Source organism: Oreochromis niloticus, linkage group LG23, assembly GCF_001858045.2.
Source record: "Oreochromis niloticus isolate F11D_XX linkage group LG23, O_niloticus_UMD_NMBU, whole genome shotgun sequence".
NCBI classification, from domain to species: domain Eukaryota; kingdom Metazoa; phylum Chordata; class Actinopteri; order Cichliformes; family Cichlidae; genus Oreochromis; species Oreochromis niloticus.
The window spans coordinates 24,971,659-24,985,689 of NC_031986.2; the positions used below are offsets into that span (position 1 = coordinate 24,971,659).

The 14,031-nt window shown below is 40.1% G+C and overlaps 2 protein-coding genes across 5 annotated transcripts in view; both read right to left on the reverse strand.

Moving 5' to 3' along the window:
* Positions 1 to 14,031, reverse strand: part of LOC109196997 (NLR family CARD domain-containing protein 3) — a 501,803-nt gene that overhangs the window by 61,116 nt on the left and 426,656 nt on the right. The window lies entirely within an intron of this gene.
* LOC106098977 (NLR family CARD domain-containing protein 3) overlaps positions 1 to 14,031 on the reverse strand; it is a 63,089-nt gene that overhangs the window by 5,984 nt on the left and 43,074 nt on the right. The window contains exons 6-11 of the mRNA XM_019352225.2: positions 12,930 to 13,008; positions 12,539 to 12,761; positions 10,539 to 12,396; positions 10,281 to 10,454; positions 8,316 to 8,489; positions 8,009 to 8,164 (exon numbers count right to left, since the gene is read on the reverse strand). Of these exons, the coding sequence (XP_019207770.2) occupies positions 8,009 to 8,164; positions 8,316 to 8,489; positions 10,281 to 10,454; positions 10,539 to 12,396; positions 12,539 to 12,761; positions 12,930 to 13,008 (2,664 nt within the window). The remainder of the gene's footprint in view (positions 1 to 8,008; positions 8,165 to 8,315; positions 8,490 to 10,280; positions 10,455 to 10,538; positions 12,397 to 12,538; positions 12,762 to 12,929; positions 13,009 to 14,031) is intronic.

The following is a 14,031-nucleotide window of genomic DNA, read 5'->3' on the forward strand; positions in this document are numbered from 1 at the left end:
GAAGTTGTAGATATCGAAACAAATTCTGGTTTTTCAATTCAAACATGTCTTTAAGCTCTTGAAAGCTCCTAACTTTGTTCTTTCTGGTAATTAAACAGAAAGCAGTTAGGCCCTTGTTGGTCCACTCTTTGAAAGCCTTGTTATATTGTCCTGGTTTAACACTGCTATCCATCTCAACTTTTTGTGGCCACCTTTCAGTTTTAAATGTTAGAGTACCACGTTTGAAGTGAAAACTGGGTTATGGGATTGAGTTTTGATTTAACAATGTCAGGTAAGGTATCTTCTCCTAACAGTGTTTGGACATTATAATCCGTGCTATCTTGTGTCTCAATCTGTTTCCACTTTTATTAATTATCACACCATAGGCATAGAGAATGTAATTGTGCTGCCTGAAAATATAATTAAAAATTAGGCAAAGCCATACACTCTTTGTCCTTTGGCAACTGCAGAGTGGAGAAGCGTATTCTTGCCTTTTTGCCTCCCCATATGAATCTCAACAACAATTTATCCCAGGCCTCAAATTGTTGAGATGAAATTTCAGCTGGCAGTGCCTGGAAAATGTTCGGCAGCCTTGGCATTATATTCATTTTTATCACTAAAGTCCAACGGGGTATGTTGACCACCTCTCCAAGTCTTTTCTAATATCATCTGTGATTGGAAAATAATTTGAAGTATACAATGAATCTGGACTTCTTGTTATGAAGACTCCCAAATATTTGGTTTTTGTAATTTTCCAACTGATATTAAAGCATTATTTAATTTCTTTACTTGGGACAAAATTGAAGTGAATCATTTGTGTTTTTGCGATATTCAGTTTATATCCAGCGCATTCATGAAATTCTGCTATTACTTCCAAAAGCTTAGGAAGGGAGCTGTTCAAGTCCCTCAGATACAACATTACATCGTGTGCAAATAATCCTATTTTATGTTCCCTTTTTCCTATAAAGACCTCTTTTATTTCTACCTCTTGTCATATTGCTTGAGGCAGAGGTTCAGTATATAATGCGAAAAGTATGGGACTTAATCCACATCCCTACCTTGTTCCGCGTTGAAGGCTGAAGCATGGTGATAGTGATCCGTTTATTTTAAGTTTAGCTACAGGTTGGTGATATAATGCCCTTATCAATTGTATTGAGTCTTGAGTGGAAACATCCATCCATCCATCCATCCATTCGCTTCCGCTTATCCTTTTCAGGGTCGCGGGGGGCGCTGGAGCCTATCCCAGCTGTCATAGGGCGAGAGGCGGGGTACGCCCTGGACAGGTCGCCAGTCTGTCGCAGGGCTAACATACAGGGACAGACAACCATTCACACTCACATTCACTCGCACATTTACACCTAGTGGCAATTTGGATTATCCAATTAACCTATCCCCACAAGCTGCATGTCTTTGGACGGTGGGAGGAAGCCGGAGTACCCGGAGAGAACCCACGCAAACACGGGGAGAACATGCAAACTCCACACAGAAAGACCCCGGCCTGATGGTGGAATTGAACTCAGGACCTTCTTGCTGTGTGGCAACAGTGCTAACCACCGTGCCACCGTGCTGCCCATGAGTGGAAACAAATCTTTCTAAAGTCTGACAGAATTCCCACCCAACCCTGTCAAAAGCCTTTTCGGCGTCAAAACTAATAAGAGCTGCATCCCATTTATTACTATCAATTTTGTGAAGTATGTGTAGTGTCCTGATATTGTCCTGTGTTTGCCTCCCTGGAATGAATCCACATTGGTCGTCCTCAATTAGATCTTTAATGAATAGTTAAATTCGTTTAGCTATAATTGAAGTATACAATTTGTAATCTACATTTAGGATGGATATTGGTGTATAATTTGCACAGTTATCTTTTTCTTCCTGGGGGATCAAAGACACAATAGCATCATTCCACGACGGGGGGTTTCTGGCCATTCTTTATTATCCATTTGAGTTCTTAGCAGTGATGGGAATAACGGCGTTACTTTTTTCAGTAACGACTAATCTAACTAATTGCTATTTCTATTGTTACGATGCCATTACAGTTACTAACAAGAAAATGTGGTGTGGTCGCGTTACTATTTTTCAACAAACGGATGGTTGAAGCTGTGTTCAGCTTACCGCATCTTATATCAGTTGCATGCAAGTAGCTGTAAGTAATCTGGGCCCTACAGCTGTAAGCAGCTGTGCGCGCTTCTGCGGGTGACAATCACTTTTTGGCACAACACCTGTAGCTAAGGGGCAAAACAATTGCATGAATGCTGCTGTTTGACTAAGGAAGAAAAAAGTAGTCGTGGTAAGCCAATCACATGATCACTTCAAGTTGACAAAGCAACAAGGTGATATATACCAGTTTTTAAATTGTGTTGATAGGCCACATAACACCAGAGTCATGATAAACAATATATACGCCGCGTTTTTTCCTCAATAGTTTCGTCACATTTACTGTCTAAGGACAGCGCTAGCAAGCACTCTCTGTTTATGACCAAAAAATAAAAAAACAAAACAAAAAAACTGCCCTTTCGTGTTGGTGGAAAAATGCACCATGTTGACCAATCAAAAAATGATATGGCAACATGACATTTGGTTGTTTAGAAAGAGGGGGAAATTTTAGAAGTGACGGCGAGAGAAAGAGAGAGAGCAGAAAAAGAGAGAGAGAGAGCGAGTTTTGAGATGTGAGAGATTTGTGACGTTTAGCGTGTTTGGAGTGTGTAGTTAGTGTGTAGTGTTGTGGATAGTTTTGTGTTGTGTGTCAGAACAATGAGGTGACTGCTGTCTCCAGCAGTGATGGGAATAACGGCGTTACAAGTAACGGGGTTACTAACGCCGTTACTTTTTTCAGTAACGAGTAATCTAACTAATTACTATTCCTATCGTTACAATGGCGTTACAGTTACTAACAAGGAAACACGGTCCGTTACTATTTTTCAACAAACAGACGGTTGAAGCTGTGTTCAGCTTACCGCATGTTATATCAGTTGCACGGAAGTAGCTGTAAGTAATCTGGACGCTACAGCTTTAAGCAGCTGCGCGCTCCCGCGGACGCTAATCACGATCACTGTCTAGCACAACACCTGGAGCTAAGGAGGCAAAACAATCGCATGAGTGCTGCTGTTTGACTGAGGAAGAATAAAGTAGTCGTGGTAAGCCAATCACATGACCACTTAAAGACAAAGCAACAAGGTGATATATACCAGTTTTTAAATTGTGTCGATAGGCCACGTAAAACCAGAGTCATGATAAACAATATATACGCGGCGTTTTTTCCTCAATAGTTTCGCCACGTTAGCGCTAGCAAGCACTCTCTGCTTATGAGCAAAAAACAAAACAAAAAAAGTTTTAGGAGTGACGGAGAGAGAAAGAGAGAGAGAGAGAGAGAGAGCGAGAGCAGGAAAAGAGAGAGCGAGTTTTGAGATGTGAGATTTGTGACGTTTAGCGTGTTTGTTGTGTGTAGTTAATGTGTTGTCTTGTGTAGTTAGTGTGTAGTGTTGTGGATAGTTTTGTGTTGTGTGTCAGAACAATGAGGCGACTGCTGTCTCCAGGTAGAAACAGGAGTGATACACCTGCTGCTGTCAGACCTGCAGGTATCAGGCTGTGATGTTCTCCTTTATAGTGGAGAGAAATTATTTTTTTGGAGTGGCACAAATAATTTGTGCGGCATCTTATTGAAGAACAGCTGATTGTTCTTTAAATAGTTTGAAATGGTTATTTTAAAAAAGGGTAAAAGGTAAATGGATGCAAATAACTTTGTTTACAAAACTTGTGCATAGGATTTTAAAATTGACAATTTATATTTGCATTTAAAGTTATGAAATATGATTCATTAAACATGTTTGTGGTTGTTACAGTAATAAATATAACTTTTTCTACTGAGATTTTATGTTGTTTGTCTGATTTTAGATCAATTGTGTTAATACAATATGTCAAAATGAAAACATAACTGTAAATTTAGACACATGAGGTTGTGCTGAAAAGAATGATACAAAACAAGGCAAAATAAATATTTTTTTAAAGGTAAAATGTGGAGGAAAATCAAAAGTAGTTAAAAATGGCCAATAATACCCTGGACCCCAGGGGGTTAGACATAATGCAATAGTTACTTTTCAAGTAATTAATTACTTGAAAAGTAACTATTGCATTAATTACTTTTAGAATTTTGTAACTCAGTTACTTTTTTGAAGAAGTAAATAGTAACTATAATTAATTAATTTTTCAAAGTAACTTTCCCAACAGTGGTTCTTAGCAAGATAGGGTTTAGTTTCTCCCGAAATACCTGATACCATTTCACAGGGAACCCGTCACTGCCTGGGGTTTTGTTGGATTTCAGTCTCCTGATTGCCTTGTTCAGTTCTTCTATTGTGATTTCCTTAGTAAGTACTTCGTTTCGGTTTTTCCCGATGCTGGGTAGATCTAGTGAGTACAAAAAATTTCTTATTGATTGTACTTCTACAGTTCCTTCTTGCAGATCGAGTTTCTGTTAGTAATTGTTAAAAATGTTATCTATTTCTTCTGGTTCAGTTTCCAACTCTTGAGTTAAGCAGTTTCTAATTTTGTGTATTGCTGTATCTATCTGCTGTTTTCGCAACTAATAATTTGGTGGATTTGGGGCCCAGTTCGTTGTAATTTTGTTTCAAATATCTTGCCTTTCTTTCCACTTCCTGATTCAATACATTTTCTATTTGTATTTTAACCTCTAAAATTTGTTTCTGTATTATGAGGTTCTTTTTAGTCCTGAAAATTTGTTCCAACTCTTTTCATTTTTTTGTCAGCTGATTATATTGTTCAATTCTTTCTTTCTTTTTTTTTTTTAAACAAAAGAGGCTTTTGCTATCAAGCTTCCCTGCAGAACGGCTTTCATTGAATCCAAAGAATTAGAGGATTCACTTCTCCATTGTTATTCTCTTTAATGAATGTATCTATTTCTTGTTTAACATAATTTGTAATGGTTTCGTTATGGAGAAGCCCTACATGAAGGTGCCAAACTGTGTTCCTTGGAAGTGAGTCCAACTGAATTGTCAGAAAAAATTGCTTTATGATCCGAGACATCTGCTACCCCAATTTTACAGTCTAACACTCCGTGACATTCTTCCTTTTGCATAAAAAAAATAATCAATCCAGGTGTGCACTGAGTGCGGAATTGAGTAATGTATGTAATCCCTTTGTGAAGGGTGCAGTAACCTCCAGACATCCGCTAGTCCCGTTTCCTCAAGTGTCAAGTTTAAGTGTCTGTTCATATGTGTTTTGTATCTAGTTTGACTAGTTGTGTCCAAATTATAATTCAGTATTACATTGAAGTGTCCTGCACAAATACAAATTCCCTCTGCCTCCACTGAGATTAAGTCAAAGAAATCTTTAAAGAATGATTTGGGGCTATTGGGTGGTGATTATATAAAGACAAGAGTCAAAATACTATTTTAAGTTTTGCCCTTCACAATGATGTACCGTCCTTCTTTATCTTTTATTTCTTTAAAGAGGTCAAACAACAAATTGTTCGCCATAAGAATGGCCACCCCTCTTTTATGGCTGTTGATGGGAGCTATAATATGTTTTTCTATATCCAAATTTCTTTAATTTCTATTGTGGTGACAAATGAGTTTCCTGCAGAAAGATTATATTCTTATTTTATTTTTCATTTTTTTTAAACTTTTGATTGGATTTCCCAGGCCATTAACATTAAGCAACATTATTTCCAGACACTATGACATAGTATACTGTTGTGAAAATGAAATGATCCTCCACCACTGACCTTTAAAACAAACGAAACCTAAACCAAAACGTGGTAGAACTAATAGATGAACAATTAAAGGAAGCTGCAAAATCCAAAACTTGGAACAACACTGCAGTATGACTCCCAATATGAAGTAAATGAGACACCCCCATACAATTATGAGAGAGAAAGCCTCAAAAAAAGTGAGGGCCCTCTCTCAGAATCAGTGAGAACCACGATCTGAGTCACACTCATCCTATCTTAAGTTGTTGGCTACCTCAAAGTAGAGCGATTATATACAACTTGAACCATAAAGAACATATTAATTATTCGGGAGAGCCAGATACCTATTTGGAGTTTTCTGTCCCCACACTGATAGAGTATCTATGAAGTCAAACCTGTCATGGTTGGCTGTGTGGCAGGCAGGCAAGCAGGAGTGGTGGACCCAAAATACAGAACTCAGACACGGAAGTGAAACTTAAAGCGGAGCTTTATTGCTGGGAAAAACCTTGTACTAACTAAACTCACCAAAAGACAAACAAAAGTCTGAACAGAGGAACTGAGTACTGAAACACTGGAAAAGAAATACTAAACTGGAGCAGGTGGCTAAACACTAGAAACACCGAAGCAGAACACACAGCTAGTTGAGGGTACGACGCAACAGGGAACACAGGAAAACACAGGGCTTATATACACAGGGGAGTAATCAGGGAATGAAAACAGGAGGGAGACACAGCTGGGAGGGTTTGGGCTAACGAGACACGGGGAGCAAAGCTAGACACACTGAGATGAGGCACAACCTTTCACAGTAAAACAGGAAACAAGAAACAGACACAGACTTGACACTGAACTGAACTTACACTAAATGAGAGACACAACTTAAGAACTATTCCCTCACAAAGAATAACTGAAACATAGAATAATACTAATAAACAAAGCATGACAAAAGGATCAGAATACAAACCATAATACAAAGGAATATAAGAACTGAAAATGCTGGGTCAAAATGACCCAGGACCGTGATAAAACCCTTCTCTGAAGTTAAGTTGTTCTGCGCTGGAACACTTGTAGTTTGTCGCGCACTGAATGGCTCCGTCGTTGCTTCTCCGGGTCACGGGTTGCCATGGTGACATTTGCTCCAGTGGCTCTATCAGAGACGTAGGGTCAAATCCTCCTCTTTAGCGTGGCTCCTCCACCCTAAATCCTCTCCGCTGCATTTCTCATACCGGACTTTGGTACACCTGAGGGCCCGTGTCCCTGTGAATCTAGAGTTTTGTTAATGGAGATCGTATGCCCTTTTGTTTAAGTGTGCTTTTCACTTCTCTATATGCACGGGACTGTTGTACTACCGTAGCAGTATAGTCATGGTCAAAACCAATGGGCTTGTCTTTCACAAGGATCTTCTTCTGCTATGCGTTTCTGAGCACTGTTTCCTTTGTTTTGAACTGAAGAAAACAAGACGACAATGGAACGGGGAGTGGCATCAGCACCTGGCCTAGGACCGAGAGACCGGTGAGCCCGTTATATTTGTGGGTCGGTGCCATCAGGTATTAGCCTCTCTCTTCGGATCAACAAAGCTTGTATTTATTCTCGATCTAGACTGAAGGTCTTCTAGCTTTTCGGTCAGTTTCCTCTGCTCCGTTAGCAATTGTCTCAGCGCGTCGTAGGCCACCGTTGTCCAGCTTTCGAGCCCCACCACTCGTGTTTCGGCTTCCTCAAGTTTCTCGCCGTATTCTTGGACCGCTAGCTTATTGGCTGTTAGCTGTTGGTTTGTGTCTTCTTGAATTTATTCAGGTCTTCTTTCAACTCACGCCTCAAATCTTCTTTGAATGCGTTGAAGTCAGCTTTCATCTCTGTCCGGAGGTCAAAGATTTGTTGGCTGATATTTTTAATGCCCTCTTGCAAAGATTCGAGTTTGGCCCCCTCACCGTTTTCTTCATCTGAGTTAGCCATATCAGCGTGCGTGTCCTCTCTTTCTTCTGAAAAATACTGTTCAGTTGGTTCATGTATCTTCTTGTTCTTTTTCTTTGTCTTTGTCCCCCGGGCATTGTTTTAAACATAGAAGTAGTAAAAAAAATCTTGAATTTGAGGGGGAATTCGCTCGAGGGGGTATGCACAGAGATGAAAGTTGAATTGATTAATGTCAGAAAGTAAAAATTTCCTGTTCCTTTGCATGGATCAGATTGATAAGCTTATGCCACTGTTGTTCATGGAGATTTTTGGATATATGCAGAGTAAGAAGATTCTAGCATTAAGTAATCAGACAGGGTCAGAGTGAATTACAGTTTCAGACACTCACATCATCTGTGGCTGCAACAGCCATCTACATACCTGACAGTGTTTGGTCTCAGCTGCCTCACCAGCTTCATTCCTTCCTCTCCAGGATTATTGTAGCTCAGGTCCAGCTCTCTCAGATTGGAAGGAGTTGAGCCAAAAGCTGAGATCAGAAAACTGCAACCTTCTTCTGTGATCAGGCAGCCTGACAGCCTGTAGACATGAAAAATGCTCTTAAAAAGAAAAGAGCTGCCACAGCTTTCATAATTTGACAAATCATAGCTGACACAGTCCTACATCAATCAAACACTAATGTAAACCAGATATTAAACAGTCATCAGTTGAACATTTTAAGAAAGCTGACCTGAGTGTATCCAGTTTACTATGTGGACTTCCCAGTCCAGAAGACAAAACTTTCACTCCAGAGTCCTTCAGGTCATTGTTACTCACGTCCAGCTCTCTCAGACTATTGGATTGTGAACTGAGAACTGAAGAGAAACTTACACAGCTAGTTTCGGAGAGGTTACAGCCACTCAGTCTGAAAACCCCCCCCAAACCCAATAGAAAATTATTTTAAAAGTTGAAATTCAAACTTTTCATTCAACTTGATTTGTGTGAAATGTAATCTCAAATGCTAAATGTTTTGTAATCTACTGTTAGAAATAAATAAAGCCCTCCATTGACCCTGTCAGACTGATCAAGCACTACATTTCTTTATATGCGGATGATGTGGTTTTGTTCCTGTCAAATCCTGAGCGATCTGTTCCTGTGCTATTAGAAAATCTCGGGTTATACAATTAATTGGCAGAAGAGTGAGTTTGTGGCTTTAACTGCAAACCTTGATGTAGATTTTTTGAAAACTTTGGCTTTTAAATTTACATACAGACTGAAATACCTGGGTGTTATTTTGCCCAAGGATCCTAAATTGATCTTTAAGTTGAATTATCTTGAACAAGTTGAAAAACTGAAAAAGGACATTGAGAAATGGAGGGCTCTCCCTATTTCCATGGTAGGTCGCGTCAAGCCAATCAATCAATGCTACCTTTTAATCACTCTGATAGCTCCTCGATTATACACTTGCTTGATATTCTTAGCAATGTTAAGTCATGGATGGCTCTAAATTTTTCAAGAATTTTACTGAACGTAAAATGGAAATAATTCTATTTGGTCCCAGTCATTTCTCTAGTACCTCATATGTTGACTTTGCTGCTCTGACCCCTGACTTGAAGAGCTTGGTTACTAATCTTGGGGTAAAAATCAGTACTGCACTTAGTTTTGATGACCACATAATGGCGTGATGGTCCCGACGATATATTGTGTAACTGACTTTGAGCAGTAGAATGCACGCTTACAAATACAAACAATTATAGAAGATAGCCTAGGCCGAAGGCCTGGAATTCATTTAGCTTGAAATTGCATTTGTGTCCTGCCCAGCAACAAGTGACGAAAGAGGAGTTAAGAAACTTGTAAGTCAACAGGAAACATCTGGAAGATGTGAGGGTCGAAACAAACTGCCATATATGGTAAAATGTTGATGAAAAAGGGAACTTGTCTAACTGTTTTTAGCTTTTTAGTTAATCATTTACTGTAACTGATGTATGTCATACTCTTTGCTGACGCATGAAGGGGCTGAACCCTGACATATTAAAACCATTTTGAAGTGTGCTTTTGGGCGGAGATCTATGCTGATGTGTTGCAATATACATCTTCCCACGCGTGTGTTCAATAAAATCATCGTTTGACTGAACTCTTCTGGGCCAGTGTTGGTTTGTTCTTATCCTCAATATTAAGAATCGGGACAGTACTGGGTGGTGAAATTCTCGTTCTATCACCTAAGACTCAAAGACTCTCTCAAAGGTTAAACATTTTCTTTCCAGGTGGGACTTGGAAACTGTCTTTCATGGTTTTATAATGTCCCGCTTGGATTAGTCCAATTCCCTTTTAATAGGGGTTGGCCAGGGGACTCTGTCATGCATGCAATTGGTGTAAAATGCTGTGGCACTGGCTTCTAATTGAATTTGGGATCTATTTCAAAATTCTTTTTATGGCTTTTAAATTCTTAAACGGTCTGGTGCCTGTATATTTGTCTGATCTTCTGCAGCCCTGTGTTCCCCCTCATTCACTCTGGTGAGCTGAGCAGCTGTTGCTCTCAGTCCCTAAATCGCAGCTGAAGCTTAGAGGAGACCAGGCCCATGCAAAACAGGGTCCATGTCAGCAGCAATAACAATGTTAAGATTTACTCTCAACCATTTCCAGACTTGTTTAAATGAAATGCAACTTGCAATTGTCAACCGGGTCTCAAATAAAACCAAATGTAACATTTCCATACCTCAGCATTTCCAGTTTACAGCATGGATTCTCTAGGCCAGCAAACAGCAGTGTCACCCCTGAATCTTTCAGGTCATTGTAGCTCAAGTTGAGAGCTCTCAGTTCACAGTCTTCCAGTCTGAGAGAAGATGAAAGAGCTTCATAGCATCTTTCTGACAGGTTACAGCGACTGAGTCTGGAAAAAAAAAATTTAAGTCATAAGAAATTTGGTTTTGATTTCAATTAAAGCCAGCATAGGATTTAAATTAAAGTTTGGTACTTACTGAGCTTTGAGGAGGCTTTGACCACTGGCAGAAGCCTCAGAAGGGTCTCCTCTGAAGCCGAATATTTCTTCAGGTCAAACACATCCAGATGTTTTTCTGATGACAGTAAGAGGAAGACCAGAGCTGACCATTGAGCAGGAGACAGTTCATCTGTGGAAAGACTTCCTGAACTCAGGGACTGTTGGACCTCCTCCACCAGAGAAACATCATTTAATTCATTCAGACAGTGGAACAGGTTGATGCTTTTCTCTGCAGAAAGATTCTCACTAAGCTTCTTCTTGATGTACTGGACTGTTTTCTGATTAATTTGTGAGCTACTTCTCATCAGTGTCAGTAAAGATTGTAGGAGAGTCTGTCGGGTTTGTGAACTCCTTCCAGTCTGTGTTTGCAGGCCTTGTAGAAGAGTCTGACTTGTCTGGAGAGAAAGACCCAGGAGGAAGCGGAGGAACAAATCCAGGTGTCCATTTGGACTCTGTAAGGCCTTGTCCACGGCATTCTTATAGAAGTATTCATCTGCAGATTTTCTTCTTTCAGACTGATGTGATGTGTTTTGTTGCTCATTAAGCAAGCTGACTCCAGAGTTAATGAAAGTCAGATGGACATGAAGAGCAGCCAGAAACTCCTGAACACTCAGATGGACAAAGCAGAACACCTTGTCCTGGTACAGTCCTCTCTCCTCTTTAAAGATCTGTGTGAACACTCCTGAGTACACTGAGGCTGCTGTGATATCGATGCCACACTCTGTCAGGTCTGATTCATAGAAGATCAGGTTGTCTTTGTTCAGCTGATCAAAAGCCAGTTTACCGAGGCACTCAATCATCTTCCTGCTCTCTGGACTCCAGTGTGGATCTGTCTCAGCTCCTCCATCATATTTGACCTTCTTCACTTTGGCCTGAACCACCAGGAAGTGGATGTACATCTCAGTCAGGGTTTGGGGCAGGTCTCCTCCCTCTCTAGTTTTCAGCACATCCTCCAGAACTGTAGCAGTGATCCAGCAGAAGACTGGGATGTGACACATGATGTGGAGGCTTCGTGATGTCTTGATGTGGGAGATGATCCTGCTGGCCTGCTCCTCATCTTTGAATCTCTTCCTGAAGTACTCCTCCTTCTGTTTGTCAGAGAAACCTCTAATCTCTGTCACCATGTCAATACAGTCAGGAGGGATCTGATTGGCTGCTGCAGGTCGTGTGGTTATCCAGAGGTGGGCAGAGGGAAGCAGTTTCCCCCTGATGAGGTTTGTCAGCAGCACATCCACTGAGGTGGACTTTCTAGGATGAGTTAGGATTTTAGTTTTGTGGAAATCCAGGGGAAGTCGACACTCATCCAGACCATCAAAGATGAAAACAACCTGGAAGTCTTCAAAGGTTAAAATCCCTCCTTCTTTGGTTTCAGTAAAGAAGTGATGAACAAGTTCCACCAAGCTGAAATTTTCCGCTTTCAGCACATTCAACTCTCTGAAAGCAAATGGAAATATGAGCTGGATGTCCTGATTGACTTTGCCTTCAGCCCAGTCAAGAGTGAACTTTTGTGTTAAGACTGTTTTCCCAATGCCAGCCACTCCCTTTGTCAGCACTGTTCTGATTGGTTCATCTCTTTCAAGTGAAGCTTTAAAGATGTCTTCTTGTCTGATTGTTTTTTCTGGTCTGTTTGATTTCCTGGATGCTGTTTCAATCTGTCTGACCTCATGTTCTTCATTGACCTCTGCAGTTCCTCCCTCTGTGATGTAGAGCTCTGTGTAGATCTCATTCAGAAGGGTTGGGTTTCCTGCTTTAGCAATTCCTTCAAACACACACTCGAATTTCTTCTTCAGCTGAGATTTAAGTTTTTGCTGGTATGGATGCTGAATGAGAAATTCTTTAAGAATAGAAAAGACATATTCTTAAACAAAATAAACTTTACTACTTCCTACTTTTAAAAATACATTAAAAAACCCACAAATTCTGAAACCTGAGGTTATTCTTTCCCATATTTCAAATCTTTACAGAAATCATCTTACTGTTCTGCAGATAGTCAGCTAGCTCCTTCTCCTCCAGTCTCCTCAGGAAGTCCACTGCAATCTTCACAAATGCCTCTCTGCTGCTCCTCTTACACACCTCATCCTCACCCTCCAACACTTCCTCATCCTGACTCTCCAAACAACCTAGGTAATCTGTACTCAAAACCTTCTGGATCTTCTTCAGCTCATTCTTCACAAACGTTACAATCTTGGCTTCCAGGAGCTGGAACAGAATAATTTATGAAGGACCTAGTCAGGTATCATGGAACTAAACATCAGATCCATGGTTGACACAGTAGTCTAAAAAGCATAGCATCGAAAATGGAGCAATAATGCAAGATTGAGATCACAGTAAACGGAAAATGGGTAAAAGCTGCACATAAGTAAAGACCATAAGTATGGAGTCCAGTTTTGTTTGATGTTGTTGGGCAGACTGACCACTGGGTCTCTCTACAGTCACCTGGTCCAACCTGTGGAGGAGTCATGAAGAATTAGCTCACATTAGATTTGAGTTTATGAGCTAAAGGTCCACAAGGTGATCTTAGGAGCAAGTATATCTTATTTATATAGCATTTTTCCAAATGGCAGTTCCAAAATATGTTTCAGTAAAAAAAGAAAGAAGAGAAAACAGAACAGAAGGATCATTTAAAACAGGAGTGTCAAATACCAGACAAACTGAGTGGATGTGGCAGTTCCACAGTGGATCAACTAAAATGGAAAAAGTCTTGTCCACCTGTATTCTGACTCTATACGGTAGGACAAATCAGTTTTGCAAGGGTCCACATGATAAACCATTCAAACTTATTTTTAATCACTTTATTAACTGCTACAGGTAAAAGTAGATGTATATATAATACAATTATATTATATGTAATTAGGCAATGAAATGCAAAAAAGTTATAGTAAAAATGCCAACATGGTATCACTTTATAAAAATCAGGATTTTCAAAAAACATTTTGCACAAAATGTACATGTTTTTACACAATTTCAAAGATTCCAAAAGTCCACCCAAATCTGACATTTTTGGGTGAACAAACATCTGCCCATTTGCACATTAAGCCTGAGTCAATCCAAGCACACGGCTTCATGAGCAAATCAGTCTTTTAGGGCTGTCACGATGGTATTTCAAACTTGTGTGCTGATTCCCAGGAAAATACTCGATATGCTCTCACATCTATCGTTCACACAGCTCTGCATCAGTATGCAGCTCTTCATGTCCTCAGCTCTGCTTATCAGGCCTGAAAGCCTGTCTGATTCTGCTCTGGATTTCATTCTTTGCTTTATAGTTCTCCAAACTCCAGACTCTCTGCTTAGTTCAGCTATGGGTTCCTTATTGCTCTGCATAGCAAACCACTTGGTTCTCCATGTTCTCCCTAATCTGTTCTGCCATATTCAGCCCACGACCCATTCAGTCTGCCATAATTATTCATCTTTAATCTAACTACAGTACACTAGCTGCTGTGTTAATAATAACAGACAGCTAATGCGACTC